This window comes from Miniopterus schreibersii, assembly GCF_964146895.1.
Source record: "Miniopterus schreibersii genome assembly, chromosome: 16".
Classification (NCBI taxonomy): Eukaryota; Metazoa; Chordata; class Mammalia; order Chiroptera; family Miniopteridae; genus Miniopterus; species Miniopterus schreibersii.
The window spans coordinates 371,660-386,568 of record NC_138116.1 but is presented as its reverse complement, the minus strand read 5'-3'; the positions used below and the strand labels follow the sequence as shown (position 1 = coordinate 386,568).

Sequence of the window (14,909 nt, the reverse complement as noted above, 5' to 3'; positions counted from 1 at the left end):
GTGTGATGCTCATTTCAGCATTAAAAATTAGAGTCACCGTGGACTGTTAAACTATGACATGGTCATAGTTTATGAGACACGGAGGGTTGAGAGCAAGAGGCGTCACTGGGAAGGACTGTCATGGGGTACATCTAAGGATATTGATAAATGGGGGAAACAATGTAAAACTGTATAATGTAACCCCAAGTTTTATTTAACACAAACAAGTGTGAGCCTGTGAGTGTGGCACAGGTTTCCTTCCCAGGAGGCAGCAGGCAGACGTCCTGGATGGGAGCCTGGTGGTGGGTGATGAGTTTACCAGGTGCAGGCACATTCCTGCCCCACCCGCCAGTCAGTCTCCCTGGGTTTGGCAGCTGATCACTGCAGGGCAGTGGGGGTGGATGGGGCCACGGCCCGTGGGGTTTTTTCAGGCACTCTGGGCCCCAGGAGAGTGGCCTAGCCCAGTCCAGATGCCCGTGAGAGTCCAGCCCCACCTTGCTGCTGAGCACGCACCAATGCACAGAAGGCTGGAATCGTGTCACCTGCTGCACACCCAGGCTGCTGCCCTTTGTGTCAGTTATTTATCAACAAAGAAACACACACTCCCATTCCCTTCCCTTCTGATCTTTCTGGGAACTCACTCTGGGAAGTGAAGTTGCACCTACAGCCAGTGGACATCATTGTTTACCTGCCTGGGGAACTTTCAGCTCTCAGAGACTACCCTCACCACATGGAGCTCCTGGGGGCGTGGGGGAAGGCACAGCCGTGAGTGACAGTGACAGTCCCTGTGGACATATATGTAGCGCTGCCCAGGAGTGTGGCCCAAGCTGGTTTGCAAAGGCCTGAACTCTTACCTGATTTCACACCTGTGCACACCTAGCTGACAGGCAGTTCTGACCCGGGTCACCTGGAAGGCCTGCCTTGGGTGGCAGGATGCTGGGCTCCTTCCTCCCCTGAGAGGTACTCAGGAGCCCACCCTGGCTGCCAGGCATGAGAAAGGAGGGGAGCTCGGCCAGTAGGAGGTGGGAGCCTCCATCCCCTGGAGGGAGGTGACAAATGGCCAGAGTCTAGCCAGAGCCCCATGCACCCACAAACCACCACCCCAGGAATCCAGGAGCCCTAGGGCCATGCGCAGGGCAGCTTTTTCCATTGGAATTCCAGAGGAGTGACGCTCTGCACAGGAAGCCAGGCAGCCGCCAGGAGCTCTAGACAACTGCCTTTTCCAGGCGGGTCAAGTGCCAGCTCCATGCAGAGCATGTAGGCCAGTTCTCCTGGGGTGGGGTAGGCCCGAGAGCTCCCCAGGGGTGACCCGAAGGCCACCTTTCCCGCAGAGAGCGGGGGAGACCAAGGCTGGGTGGGTGGGTGGTGAGTGCTCATCGTGGGGAGATGGCCTCGGTGGCTCTTCCTCCTCCCTGCGCCCCCTCCACATGCATATTCCCTGGTCCCTCCACAGGTACCCCCAGGGTCTCTCTCCCTAAGTTCTTGTTCCTTTTTCAGAGCCGAGGACCTGGGCTCGGACTCAAGGGGATGCCTAGGCCACAGGGTGCCTGCAGGACGAAGCCAATCCCCCAGCTCAGTGGGCAGGGCGGCCCCTTGCCCCTGTGGCCTCAGGCACCCGCAGTGTGATCGAAAGTGCAGAGCCTGTGTCTCAACCCAGAACTATGTGTTGGCGTGAAATATGGAGGGAAACAAGGCGTCGCCCCTGCCACTGGCCGTCAGAGCTGCTGCCCTGGGCCAGGACCCTCCCTGGGGCCTGAGGGGGAGGAGAAGGAGCATCTCAATTTCTGCCCTTGGCCTCCCAACACTCCATCCAAACCTCACTGCCACGTCCTCACCCCACGAACCCTGCCAGCCCCCACAGGTAAAGGGGGTTTTGGCTATGTGGGGTGGGCCTTCCTGAGGGACTGTGCTTGGGGCTGGGACCCAGGGAGGGGCAGCAGGTACAAACATGTGCCCCACTTTTTCCAGGGGATGAAGCCAAGGTCCAGGAATGCACCCTGGCTGTGAGGGGACCCTGAACAGTGCCCACTCGCCTCTTCCTTCCACCTCCTCCCTGCTCATGGGGATTTTCCAGGAAGGAGCCCCTCCCCCCAGCTCTGTTCTTTAAGGGGTATGGGAGGAGCTAACTGAATTCCCCCAGGTCCAGGCCACCCTGGGATGGCCAGCAGGGGCAGGGAGCTCAAGCTTAGCACCAGGCCAGCTTCGTGACCACAGCAAGATTCCAAGCCCTGATCCTCACTCCACCCCTGCCTCCCATGTCCATGGCACCTCATGCTGCAGGATGGGAGAGGCACCTGTGCAGGGGCAGCCACGGCTGGGGCCTCCCAGAGCCCCACAGGCCTTCTTAGGAACAGGAATGCCACAGGCTCAGGTCCACTGGGACCTGCTTGGACTCAAAGGTGCTGAGACAAGGAAGGTCAAGGGGGGGGGGCTCTAGATCTGCAGGGGACAGAGATCTGGCACTGTCCTGGACACCTGACTGCTGACCCTTCCTGCACTCTGTGAGGCACCTCCTGCTGGCCCTCGGGGTAAACAGGGTACGGAGGAGTCGCTGGGAGGCTGCAGGGCTCCTTCCTGGGGGAAAATGGGGGCCACACAAAGTGGGTTCAGGGCTGGCAGTGGGCAAGGTAACTCAAGAGCAAGATAAAACTCTAGCATTGGTCTGAAAGCCCTGAGATGGGGTTGGACCAGTGAGCAATGACATCTTCCCCTTAGGCCTTCTACCGCTACCAGGGGCCTTGGGGTCTGACCCCAGCTTGGGCCCACCTACTATTTCTATTGCATCTGTCTTTCTCCTTTGTCCCCATGTACATTCGGTTGGGGGGGGATAAACTTTGCTGCCCTCATGTGGCCATCCCAGCACGGAAACCAGCCAGGGGCACTTGCCCGGTGGTGAGTGGAAGCGGCTTCCTCACGCAGAACTCCCACCCCTGGTTTCAGGTCCTTGACCCCCATCTGCCCCCAAGGCCCCCTGCTCACTGGAACCTTCTCCACAGGTGTCACGATTGCTGATGCCGCTTCCGAGTGGAGGCTGCTAGCCCCACAGGGCATCGTCCCAGGCAAATGTCTGTTCGCAAATGGGACTCTCCACCCAGGGCGTAGGGAGCCCTTCCTGAGGGAGCAAATGTGTCCACAGCCTCCCAGAGGAAACACACAGGTGCCTGGGAAGTAAGAAACTGGTTCCCTTAATTTACTCAAGAGATGAAATGGTGGAAACATTAGAAAATCAAAATCCAGATGATATGTAAGGCACCTCGTTCAACAGGAAAGGATGAAACAGGAGGGAGGTGCTGCTTCCGGCTGGAGGGCTCCCTGCAGCCCGAGCTCCGAGCTACGGGAAGGCAGGGTCTGTGACGCTGTTGTCTGGGTTGCAGGTGAAGGCCATGACGATGGAGTAGCGGGTGCCCCAGTGCACCTTCTCCACCCGGTGCAGGTTCTCGGACCCCGAGGTAAAGAAGGACACCCGTCCTGGGCAAGCAGGAAGGAGGAGACATGACCTGGGCCATGTGTGGTCCTCGGGACCCAGGCTCCTAACAAACCCACACCACAAACCAGGCAACTGGGAGAAACCCACACAGTAATCCAGGGGTTGCAGATGTGGGAGGCAGGACGATACCAGAGGGAACCTGCAGGTCTGGGAGGCTGGCTCCTCCAGGCAGGGTGAGGGGCACCCCAGGCCTGCTGGGCACCAGGAGCTTTTTGTGGCTGGGGGTGGGGTGTGGACACACCCAGTGGTCTATGATAACAGAGTGATTTACGGTGGGGCCTTTCATGATACAAAGTTCTACTCAAGTACCTATTGGGTTTAAAATGGCCCTCTGGGAGCCCCCCTGGCCTGGGCTTTCTTTCCCCACAGGCTCCAGAAGGGAGGGGATGAGTTGTGTGCTCAACACAAGCTCACTGGGCAGCAGGGGTCCCAGAACTCACTGTCTCCATGGACATTAGCTGCTAATGTCCATTAGCTCCCTCTGGGGAGGGTCGGGGCAGGAGCACAGTGCAGGGTGCAGGGTGGACCAGGTTCACACCAGGGCAGAGTAGGCTCGGGAGCCGCTCTGCGGTGACAGCAGAGCCTGAGGACATGCCTGCCTCACCCTCTGACAACTGGCCTCCTGGGTGTCTCAGCCCAGCAGGCACGGATCCAGGCAAACGTTGGGCACACAGCAGGCACCTCCTAAACGCAGCGTGTGCCCTGGAGACCACCCGCCCCAGGGCCTCGTGCTGTCCTACCTGCTCTGGGCTCCACCATCTTGTTGCCTCCCTCATCCACGAACATGAATCGCCCCCCACCGAAATCATCCAGGTAGTCGGAGAGGTGCAGCAGCGCAGTGTAGTCGTAGGAGCCATAGGTCACCTGTGGGCGACGTGGGGGAGCATCACCACCTGGAGCTCAGAGCCCTGCATCTGCCCTTCACGCGTGGGCGTCACGCACAAAGCCACTTGCGCCTTCTCAGCTTTAGGGGAGCCCTCCTTGCTCCCAGGGTCTGGCCCTGCCTGGGGTTCCCGCAGAGCTCCGAGCCCGGGCCATGGGTCCCTGCAAAGGCCCGGTGTGTGGGGGACCCAGGGCCGCTGTCGCGGGAGATTCCCTGGCCGTGTCCATGCCCCCGGCCAGCCCACCGGCCCCATCTCCCAGGTCAGCGCAGGGGCAGGGTAGCGAGGGCCAGAATTTCTGCGCCTTGGTTGGATGCGGAGCAACCCCAGCTTTTTAAAAACTATGGTAAAATGCATATCGTAAGGAACAGGTGCGGGGGCTCACCTTGTCCGCGTGCGCGTGCCAGTACTCGTCGTAGGCCGTGTGGGACTTGGTGGTGTTGATGCGCAAGAAGAACGTGGGCTTGGTCAGGTGCAGTAAGGATGCGCTGATGCCGAAGGCCTGGGTAACCATAAGCTGGAGCTTACGCCGCACGTCCCTGCCAGGAGGACACACGCATCACCTGGAGCGGTGTGGCCTTGAGGCAGAGAATTCTCCGTGGGTCCCTCCATGCTGCAAAGGTCTACATGGGCTGGGGGAAGGTGGGGAGATGGACATGCACAGGACATCCTACCCACGTGCCACAGGATACCACGTGCAGAGCAGGAGCCTGAGGACCAATCCCCTGCAGGGGTGACACTGCACCAGGCCGGCTGGGGCAGTGTCCTGGGGACAGACAGGAGCTGAACGTCCCTGTGCACATGGTCCACCTGTTCCCAAGGAGCGTATACAGGCTGGACTCCGGGCTACGCAGGTTGGTGGTCAGGGGCAGGGCTCTAGGAGACACAGGCCCCTCCAGGGCACATCCAGGGGGCTGGGCTCCAAGACACATACGTGCAGCCGTGTGCAAAGGTCCTAAAGCCACATCCCAAGTGATACGGCTTGAGCACACCAGTGCATAAATCATCCTAACATTTCCAAACTACTGGCTGGCCCTTTGGCTCAAGGGCGTGCCCACCTAGGCAACAGCTCTAACTGGGCGCAACAGATGCTCCCAGTGACCCCCTCAGGCTCATCTCAGTAAATAGAACATTGATCTTTTTTCCTTCCTTTCTTTTTTTGGTTAATCCTCACCTGAGGATATTTTTTCCATTGATTTTTTAGAGTGGAAGGGAGGAGAGAGAGAGAAAGAGAGAGAGGAACACTGATGTGAAAGAGACACACTGATTGGTTGCCTCCCACACGCACCTGGGGATCAAACCTGCAACCCAGGTACATGCCCTTGACTGGGAATTGAATGGAGACCCTTTGGTGCACTGGCCGAGGCTCACAAAGCTGAGCCACACTGGCAGGGTGAACATTGATCTTAATGTCAGTGATGTTGTTCAACTTCTGTTGAACCAATAACATTCAAAATGCTTCTGCCTTCAACAGGGTATGACGTGTGTACTCAACGTCTATTAGTCAAGTCATAAAAACTATTTATAGGATGTCATCTACTTGGCTGGCTTAATTCTAATCTTTATTTACCTTCAAGCTATTCACTTTCTACTTAATGATAAAGACAGTGAGCAAAATAAACTGCTTAGGCCAGCAGCAAACTAGTCACAGGGGATCACAAGGTGCGTGAGGCCCTGAAACTGCCACTCAGTCCGCGGAGTGGGACCCTGCCTCCCCCTAGAAGTCGTGCCCCAGGTCAGACATCCCTGACTCTCAGGACACCCTTCTGCCAGCAGCTGAAACCAGTGAGCCATGTAATTGAGTGGGACCAGTTATCAGTCATTCCCATTTGAACCATCCCTTGCAGCTGTTTCCCTGGAAGGTGATAAAGGGGCCTTGTTTCTAGGCAATGAGGCTCTGGTAAGAATGACCCTCCTGCCTCTGGTGGTTAGAGATGGAGGCTGTGGCTGTGAAAGGGGAACACAGGGGCCCTCGTGGTGACAGAAACATTCAGTACCGGGACTGCAGTGGTCCTTACACGACCTATGCGGGTGATAGAATTGCACAGAACTAGCTCGGCCAGGCGTGGCTCAGTGGTTGAGCATCGACCTAGGATCCAGGAAATCACCGATCGATTCCCAATCAGGGCACATGCCCGGGCTGCAGGCTCAATTACCAGTGGGGGGGAGTGCAGGAGGCAGTCGATTAATGACGACTCTCTCATCATTGATGTTTCTCTCTCTCCCCCCCCTCTAATCAATAGAATATATATATATATATATATATATATATATATATATATATATATATATATAAATTGCACAGAACTAAACACACACACACTCAAACAAAATAAGGCAAAACCAGGGCACTGACCACAATGGTGGAGGCAACGATGGACTCTAGCTGTGCAGGTGTCAGGGGAAACGGGGTGCAGGGTCCACAGGATCTCCTGTGCTATTTCTTATAACTGTGAGCTTTGATTACCTCGAAATAAAAAGTTTAATAAAGAACCTCCCCAGGTAGGGGAGCTGCCTGGGCAGGAGGGCGTGCCTGATACCTGACATTGGGCATGTGTGGTGTGATGTGTAACCAGCACAGCCTTTGCAGGAACTGGGGGGCAGGCTGCTGCTCCTGGCACAGTTACAAGAGCTAATGGGCCCACCTGAGAATGGCTGTGTGACCTTCCTCACAAGGGCCGCTGCTTCTTGGCCTGGATCCTAACTGGGTCGTTGGTGAGTGCCACAGTCTAGCTGGACTCACTTACTAACCGATGCCCAAGTATTTCAGCTCAAGGTCCGTAGCTGGGCCAGGATACTCGGCTGGATGCCAGCCCTGCCTGCAAGAGGACCAGGGAGGCAGCGGCTGCTCTGCCCTCACCACTCCCAGCCTGGGCCCTTCCGACCCACACCTGATCTCCCGGCTCCTCCTTACCCATATAACTGGAAGTCCTCTTCTGAGAAGACGTTTTTAATTTTATCCCCAAAGTGGCTGAAAAAATAAGAAATATTACAAATCAAACATTTTACTAACTTTCCCTTTAAATTCAGTCTTTACTCCAGGTAACCCACAGTCCCTGAACACCAGCTGGTCCTGCAGGTTGGAGCTGACCTGTTTCTATAATGATATCTGCCTGGTAAAGGGGAGGGAGGGTGGGAGGTCAGGGCGGCCTAGCAGACTGAGGGTGCTGGTTCCAAGGCTGGGAGAGTCTAGGCTTCTCCTGGCCCCCAGGAATAATCAGAGTCACTCAGACCCTATGGCTCACACGCCTCACAGGGAGCTGGCCTGCCTCACCTCTCCCACTCTCCCTCAGCCCCGTTCCTTAGCCTGGAGCAGGCCCCAGCTTCCTGAGAAGCCCCAATGTAGCACTAGACTGTTCCCTGAAGTGTGGAGAACAGGGATGCTGCCCTCTGAGAAGGGCCACACCTTCTGGTCTTGCCTGACCCTCGTCCCTGTGGCAAATGTCACAGTTTACCCAAGACTTGAAGCCGCTCTGATGCAAACCCCTCTTGGTGTCCCCTGCTAAGAAGTGCTCAGAGCCGCAAGTTCATGTCGGGCGTTAGGATCACTGCCCCTTGGACTCTCACCTGTACAGGTTCACAAAGTTACTCCCGAGAGACAAGGTGCCCGAGTGAAAGTCCAGGATGGACGCCTGCAAAAGACGGTGGCAGAGCAGAGCGTGAGGGCTGCGCAGCAGTGGCGACGGGAGTGTTACCAGCTGACAGGAAACACAAGTGACCAAGACCTGGCCTAGCACACCCTGGGGCAGGGAGACACGGCTGGGTTTGAAGAAAGTGAGGCCCAGGGTGTGTGCACCACACAGGTCCTGTTCTCTGCAGCCTAAAGAGCAAACTCTGGTCCAATTCTGAAAGCAGCCCACCCCCCACATGCCTCTGTGATGCACTGAATTATGAGTCCCTTCCTCCCGCCTGCCCCCAGCTTTGATGTGAAACCAACATACAGCAATCTGCTTGTTTAAAGTGCACAGTCTGGTCAGCTTTGACGGTGCTATACACCCACGAAACCACCATTACTACCAAGACAACAAGCACATCCGTCACCCCAATTTCTTTGCACCCCTAGGTAATCCCTCCCTCCTGTCTCTCCACCCACCCCACCTCCAGGCCTGACGTGCTTCCTGCCCTAACAGATCGACTGATGTTCTCCCGTTTCGGTGGACGGAGCCCTAAGGGTGCACTCTGGTGGGCTCCTGCCCTGCGCACAGCCACCCTGCGCCCCCGGGCTCCGCGCACCGGCTGTCCCTCCCCTGGTCTGTCTCGTTCACCCGCAGGCGGGCGTGTCCGTGGTACCGGCTCTGTCACTCTCTCCGGCCAACGCCAGGCCTGGATTGCGGGGTCGTGACTGTCTAAGGAACGGCCCGGGCGCCCAGCACCACCCGCCGCAGCGGGTCCTCTGCACGGCCCGGGAGCGCCGCACAGGGCAGGTCTGCCCCCAACGGAAGGTCTGCCCCCCCCCCCCCCGCCAAAGTCTGCGCCCCACGGAAGGTCTGCTCCCCCCGCGAAGTCTTCCCCCCACGGAAGGTCTGCTCCCCCTGCGAGGTCTACCTCCCACGGAAGGTCTGCCCCCCATGCGAGGTCTGCCTCCCCCGAGGAGGCGACCGCCCAGTGGGCCGAGCCCGGGCTTCAGAAACGCCAGCTGCCCTTAAGGGCACCAACTGGGTGACTCGCTGCGGGACAACCTCCCCGCGGGCTGCGCGGAGACGGGTCCCCACGACAGGTGTCAGAAACCTCCCTGACCGAACCGAACCAAAGGGGCCACTTCACCTCCCGAGCCCAAGGCTGCAGAGTAAAAGCCGGGCAGGGAGTCGCAGACGCGACGGGAAGGCCTGGCCACGCCGCGAGCGAACCTTCCTACGAGCAGCAGCGCCACGGTCGCCGCGCGACCTCCGACCTCCGGGCAGCTGCGCGCTGGGCGGAGGCCCTCGGCCAGGAAACCACACGGGAACTCAACCAACGAGATCTCAAGAAACGAGATCTCGAGCCAACGAGATCTCGAGCTAACGAGATCTCAAGAAAACAAGATCTCGAGGCCAGGAGGTCTTGCGCTAACGCAGACACTGGCGGGCCGCGACCCCCCCTGGCCGCCCGGAGCGGACGAGCTGCGCCTCCGGGACTCGGCTCCCTGTGGCCGCTGTTCCCAGGCCCCCAGGCCAGGGCCCTGGAACAACAGGAACTTATCCCCGCGCTCCGGAGGCAGGAGTCCGCGCTCAAGGTGTCGCGGGCCGCGACCCTCCGGAGGCTCCAGGCTGCAGCTCCCAGCGGCCCTGGGGGCCCCGGGTGTGGCCGCCTCGCTGCATCGCTGCCTCTGTCCTCACAAGGCTTCTGTTCGGTCTCTCGTCTCCCCCTGCCTTCCCCTTACACGGGCCCTTGGCACCGGGACTCCCCCGGATGACCCCGGAAGCTCTCATCTCCAGGCCCTTAATGACGCCTACAAAAACCCTTCTCCCAAATAAGGCCCCATTCGCAGGCTCTGGGTGGACCGCTGGCCCCTGCAGTCTCCCGCAGAGGACGACAGTGCCCACACCGGGTCTGGGGCCTCCGGCTGGGAGCGCGAGGAGCCCCATTGCCACCTTGGTCACCACTTCCCGAAGCCCCTCCATTCCTCACGGGTGCAGGGGCACCCAAGGGCCCTGCATGTCCATTGCCACCTCCTTCCCCTTGGAGGGAGGGGAAGTTAAAGAAGTAAAGAGAAAGCTGAAGCAGGAATCACATACAACTCACCCCTCCATAGGATCCTCCCCGGGAGATCCCCTTCTCTGCGATCCTGTAGGACAGATAATTTTAAGCCACACTTATTAATACTCTTATCTAAAATATATCTAGGCAAATATCAATCCCACGATTAATGCAGTGTTAACAGATTGTTTAATGTCTATGATGTAAGCACATATTTAGACCACAGGACTCAACTTCCAAAGCTAAGTGAGTGAGCGGCAGTATTTTATCATCTTGTTGAAAACACAGGACACAGTTCAGGGAGAAGTGGGCAGTATGGCCATTTGCCTTGCTTAAGGGCTGAAGTACTCCCAATGGGTCCCTGTCCTGGTCACCACAGGCTGGGGGGGCGGCCTCTGGAATCACCAGTTCAGGAAGTTGGGCCCCGTGGTGGTTTGTGCTGGACCTGACAGGACCATCTGATCACCAAAGAGGCAGGAGCTTCCAGCACTGGGCAGACGCTTTGCAGACACCCAGGAAACTGCCTGGGGGAGGGTCAACCCCTAAGACCAGTGCCCCAGGCCAGGAGCCCCACAGTCTTGTCTGGGAATGGGGAGCATCTCCCATTGGGACTCTCAGCCAGGCATGTGGTAGACATCAACCACAGCTCAAGGGCTAGACTCTGCTCCACTTGGTACTTGCTTCCAAAGACATTTTGTGTCTGAAGAGCTCATTGGAAAATCTCAGCTTTAAGATCCTGTTTTTAAAACTTCAGCCAGACAAAATCCAACAACTTCCAAGTAAGATTTCCTGTCCTGTTTGAGTCACTGCTAGTGACTGAAGGGTGAATCCCCACCCAGTTCTGGAGGAGACGAAACCAGTACCTAGCAATCACCTGCTGGGGGCGAACACCTGCCTCTACACAGGTGCCTGCTGGGGCCCCCAGGAGCTGATGGAGCAGCACCCACATCTGACCACCGGAACTGGTCAGAACCACTGGAGGGAGCCTGGTTCCAGAAGGTTCCGTCAGCAACTGCCTCACAGAGGGCAACAACCTTTCTTCCTGGAAATTAGACAAGCCTACCCTTGTCTTGGGAGCACACAGGAAATTCTCATGAAATTCTAAATTAATTCTCTAAGTCATCTTTTTAGTAGTAATTTTCTGCTTCTCACCCCCAGCCCCACATTCCTGCTTGTTCGGGGCAGAAGCCCGTAGATCTGTTGTACCTGCGCATCCACTGGGCTTCATTCCTGGTGATGACAGCGTCGGTGATGCCCCGGCCACACTTGATAGGGGAGCAGCCTGGAGACAGAGGAGCCAGAGTGAGAGGTCAACCCAACAATGATAAATAACAACAAAGCCTGTGGGTGGCCCTCCCCAGGTTGAATGCGATTTCTTTTTTTAAACTATATCTTTATTGATTTCAGAGAGAGGAAGGAAGAGGGAGGGAGAGAGACAGAAACATCAGTGATGAGGGAGAGTCATTAATCGACTGCCTCCTGCACACCCCCGACTGAGGATTGAGCCTGCAACCCGGGCATGTGCCCTGACCTGGAATCAAATGCCGATCTGGATCCTAGGTCGATGCTCAACTGCTGAGCCACGCCCGGGTGGTCAAGGGACCATGGGATTTTGTGGGATGCAGGCCCCCCCAGCATGAAGAGCCTCTCCTCGCTTCTCTCGCCTGAGGCGATAAGGAAGGGCAGGTCCAGAGGCTTTAAAATACACTCCAGCTATTTTTTTATTCTGGTAAAATATACATAACACGGAACTTACTGCTTTAACCACTTTTACCTGGGGCGCGCTTTCACGTTCTGCAGCCATCACCCCAACCATCTTCAGAACTCTGTCATCTTCCCAAACTGATACCCTGTTGGGAGCCGGTGACATGTCTGGACATGGTCAACACCACCTGAGGGACCCTCCCCACAATGACCCTTGATGTTGAGAGCCCGCTGTGTGTCTGGACATGGTCCACGTAGCCTGAGGGCCTGGAGCCAAGGACTCGACCCTCCCCACAAGTTCCTGTTAGGAGCCGAGATAAAGATAATTACCAAGGTCTGGGCTCACGCAGGAGGCAGGGTGTTTACTCTGAGAGTGTGTTCATGCAGCCTTGAAGGAGCTATTCTGTATCACCCTCACCTCATTACTGTTTGTTACTCACTCTATAATAAAGGCATTGAACCATTTGGCTTTGCACCTCATTGGAGGGCAGCCCTCCGGATCCCGTAACTGTGTTTGTCTCTTTCATTCCCACCGCTCGAACTCAGGTTTGTTCGTCTTTCAGGCTGGTTCCTGACAATACCCTATACCCATTAAACACTAACTCCCCTGTCCCCCATTCCAACTGTTTTCAATATTGATGAGTTACTAAATGGGCAGGAAGGAACTTTTCTTCAGTTCCAACCACTGAAATATATTTTCTTGGGCACGGGCTTTGGAGGGAAGAGCCACCTAAGGTGGAGGGCGGGCCACAGAGCCGGCTCCTGCCTGACCTGCAGCGGGCTGAAGCCCGGCCCCTGCCCCGCACGCCCCGCAGGGAGAGCCCCTCGCGCGCGTCTCAACAGCGCGCCCTGGTGGAAGGATTTGGCAGCCTCTTCTTGGTTCAAGAAGTTCAAGGCATTGCTCCGAATTAAAAATAAACTGAATTCTGCCTGTAAAACCCGGTCGCTCAGGCTAGGTTTTTCAAACTGAGACCGCATCCGCGGAGCAGGGGGAACGTGCGGGAAGGTGCAGTGGCCAGAAAAAGGCCGGAGGGCGTGGGGTCTCATGTGGCCTAGACCGTCACCCCACCGGGGGCCCGCGCTCTCTCCAGGGTGCTGAACCCCGCAGGTCTTAACCAGATCGCTGACCACGCCCTTCCCCTGCCCTCTCAGAGCAAAGGGCTCCAGGATGGGACACGTGCCCAGGTGGGAGAAGGGCCTCTGATAGTGGCCGCTCCCTGCTGCAACATTTTCTGCAGTGACAACGCTGTAAGACACTCTCACAGCCAATGCCTTTTCTGGTTTCAACTTTCTCATCCATTTCTTTCCAATTCTGTTACATCCCTCTAGGCAAACCGTCTCCTTCAGACAGCGCCCACAGTGAGGGGCACCTCAGTGAAACACTGGCCACGGCCTTCAAGGTCCTCCAAGGTGACCAACGGGCCTGCCCTGTGCAGGGCCTTAAATGCCTGCACTGCCCAGCCCAGGTGTGGGCTAACAAACCTGGGGTTGGGGAAAGGACATCTGTCACCCCTCACTCCTTTCACCCCGATCCCCACCGATTCACTGTAGCAAAAGACATGCATTTTAAGCGCGCTGCACTTCATGTTAACTTGCTGCTTGTCCCTGGATCGCTGCGGCACTGCCTACCTTTGAACCTTTGTTGCCTGTTATAGTCCTTGGAGCAGGGCACCTCGATGAACCAGTGGGGCAGGATCTCACTGCGGTGAGCCAGGATCTCAGTGACACCATCATCGCCCCCCAGACTGTCCCAGAGCAGGAGTGCAGCGAGCGTGGCACAGGCCCCCAGGATGGTAGCTCTCAGCCACTTCCTCCACATCTCCCGTGGTGCCTGCGCACTCTTCACGCTGAGGACAGTAAACACGACCATGGTCACCCACATGCACCAGTGTGTGCTGACAAGGCAGACCATGAGGACCAGAGGCCCCATCCACAGTGGTTACAGCCTTGACCTGCCCCTGCACTAACCACTGTCAAAGCTACTGTCAATCAATCCAGAGGCACCTGCCCAGCCAGGAGGGTGCCGTCCATGCACTGCCCAGGATCACGCAGGGCTCACTGTGCCCCTCACAGGCAGCAACAGGAAGAGCTGCCCTTGAGCAACCTGTTTAGGGAGCCCTGCCAGAGTCTGTGATGCTGTTCACGCTGCCTGCATCTGGCAACGACCCCGTCCCCACCCCACGCGTGTGTCCCTGGCGTGGACGCACATGCATGCACACACACACATGCACACAGCCTAAACTAAGTTAGGTGTGAGTCTGACTCGCTGAACTAAAACTGCAAGTCAGCCAGAAAGAGAAATAAGCACAACAGAAATGGCCTGCAAGCAAGACACTCTGTACAATCCGGGGGCCCTGTGTAGCTCACACTGCCCGTGCTGAAGTCCCCTCGAAGGCCATGTGATAAGATGGTCACTCATTCATTCATCGGGCCACCCAACAGGGAGCCCTCAAGTGCGCAGCCCCAAGGAAAGCACACAGGGACCGGGCGATGGGGCCCCGGCGCCTTGGCGGGCCGGGCGTGGCGCCATCTGCACACACGGGTAGGAGCGTCAGGGAAGGTTTCGAGGGGGGGGCCTCCCTTCCGCCCAGGACCCCAGCCCGAGGCAGCCAGGGGCTCTGGGCCGCGCTGGCGACTGGCTACCCGGGCTGAGGGTGCCGGCGGGGCGGGGTTCTGCAGGCCCCGCCCCACTAGAGGCCCCCCCCGAGACAGTCCCGCCCACCAGAGGCCCCGCCTCCTGGAAACCACGCCCCTTCGTTCCCGCCGGCGCCCCGGGCAGGCCACACCCACATAAAACCCGCATCCGGGGGAGGCCCCGCCTACAACCGACCCGCCCCTCGTCGGGACACGCCCGCCACAGAGTACGCCCCACGCAGCCCCTCTGGCCCCGCCCCCGCCCCGGCCTGTGGCGGCCGAGCTCGCGCCCTCCCGCGCCGCGCGGTACCTGGTCGGGCGCCTGCGTTCGGCCGCCTCGCCGCCTTCGGGCGCCTTGGGCGCGCCCCTCCGCTGAGGCGCCATCGGTCCGTTCGGCCGCGGAGCCGGGCCGAGCGCGGGAGCCGCCCGAGCCGGGAGCAGAGCAGCGCGGGACCGGGCAGGAGCGGCCGGCGCGCGGAGCGACGCGCTGCGCTGTGCGCCGCGGGCGGGCGGCCAGACCCGACCAATCGCCGGCCGAGCGCGCCCCG

General features: G+C 58.1%; 1 protein-coding gene across 4 annotated transcripts; it reads right to left on the bottom strand.

Annotated features, from left to right (window-relative positions):
- Positions 1-2,958: 2,958 nt before the first annotated feature.
- OGFOD3 (2-oxoglutarate and iron dependent oxygenase domain containing 3) lies at positions 2,959-14,870 on the bottom strand. 4 transcript variants are annotated; one of them, XM_081162564.1, is made up of 10 exons: positions 14,672-14,870; positions 13,357-13,574; positions 11,230-11,305; positions 10,069-10,111; positions 7,915-7,979; positions 7,265-7,318; positions 5,158-5,271; positions 4,733-4,886; positions 4,207-4,330; positions 2,959-3,476 (listed from the first exon to the last, which is right to left on the bottom strand). In XM_081162564.1, exons 1-10 carry the CDS (start codon positions 14,743-14,745, stop codon positions 3,238-3,240), a joined length of 1,161 nt encoding a protein of 386 aa, XP_081018690.1. In that variant the 5' UTR covers positions 14,746-14,870; the 3' UTR covers positions 2,959-3,237. The 4 variants fall into 4 exon arrangements, with proteins under 4 accessions (XP_081018690.1, XP_081018691.1, XP_081018692.1 ...); XM_081162565.1 differs by having other exon boundaries at positions 2,960-3,447; XM_081162566.1 differs by lacking the exon at positions 5,158-5,271 and having other exon boundaries at positions 2,962-3,476; positions 7,262-7,318.
- Positions 14,871-14,909: the final 39 nt, after the last annotated feature.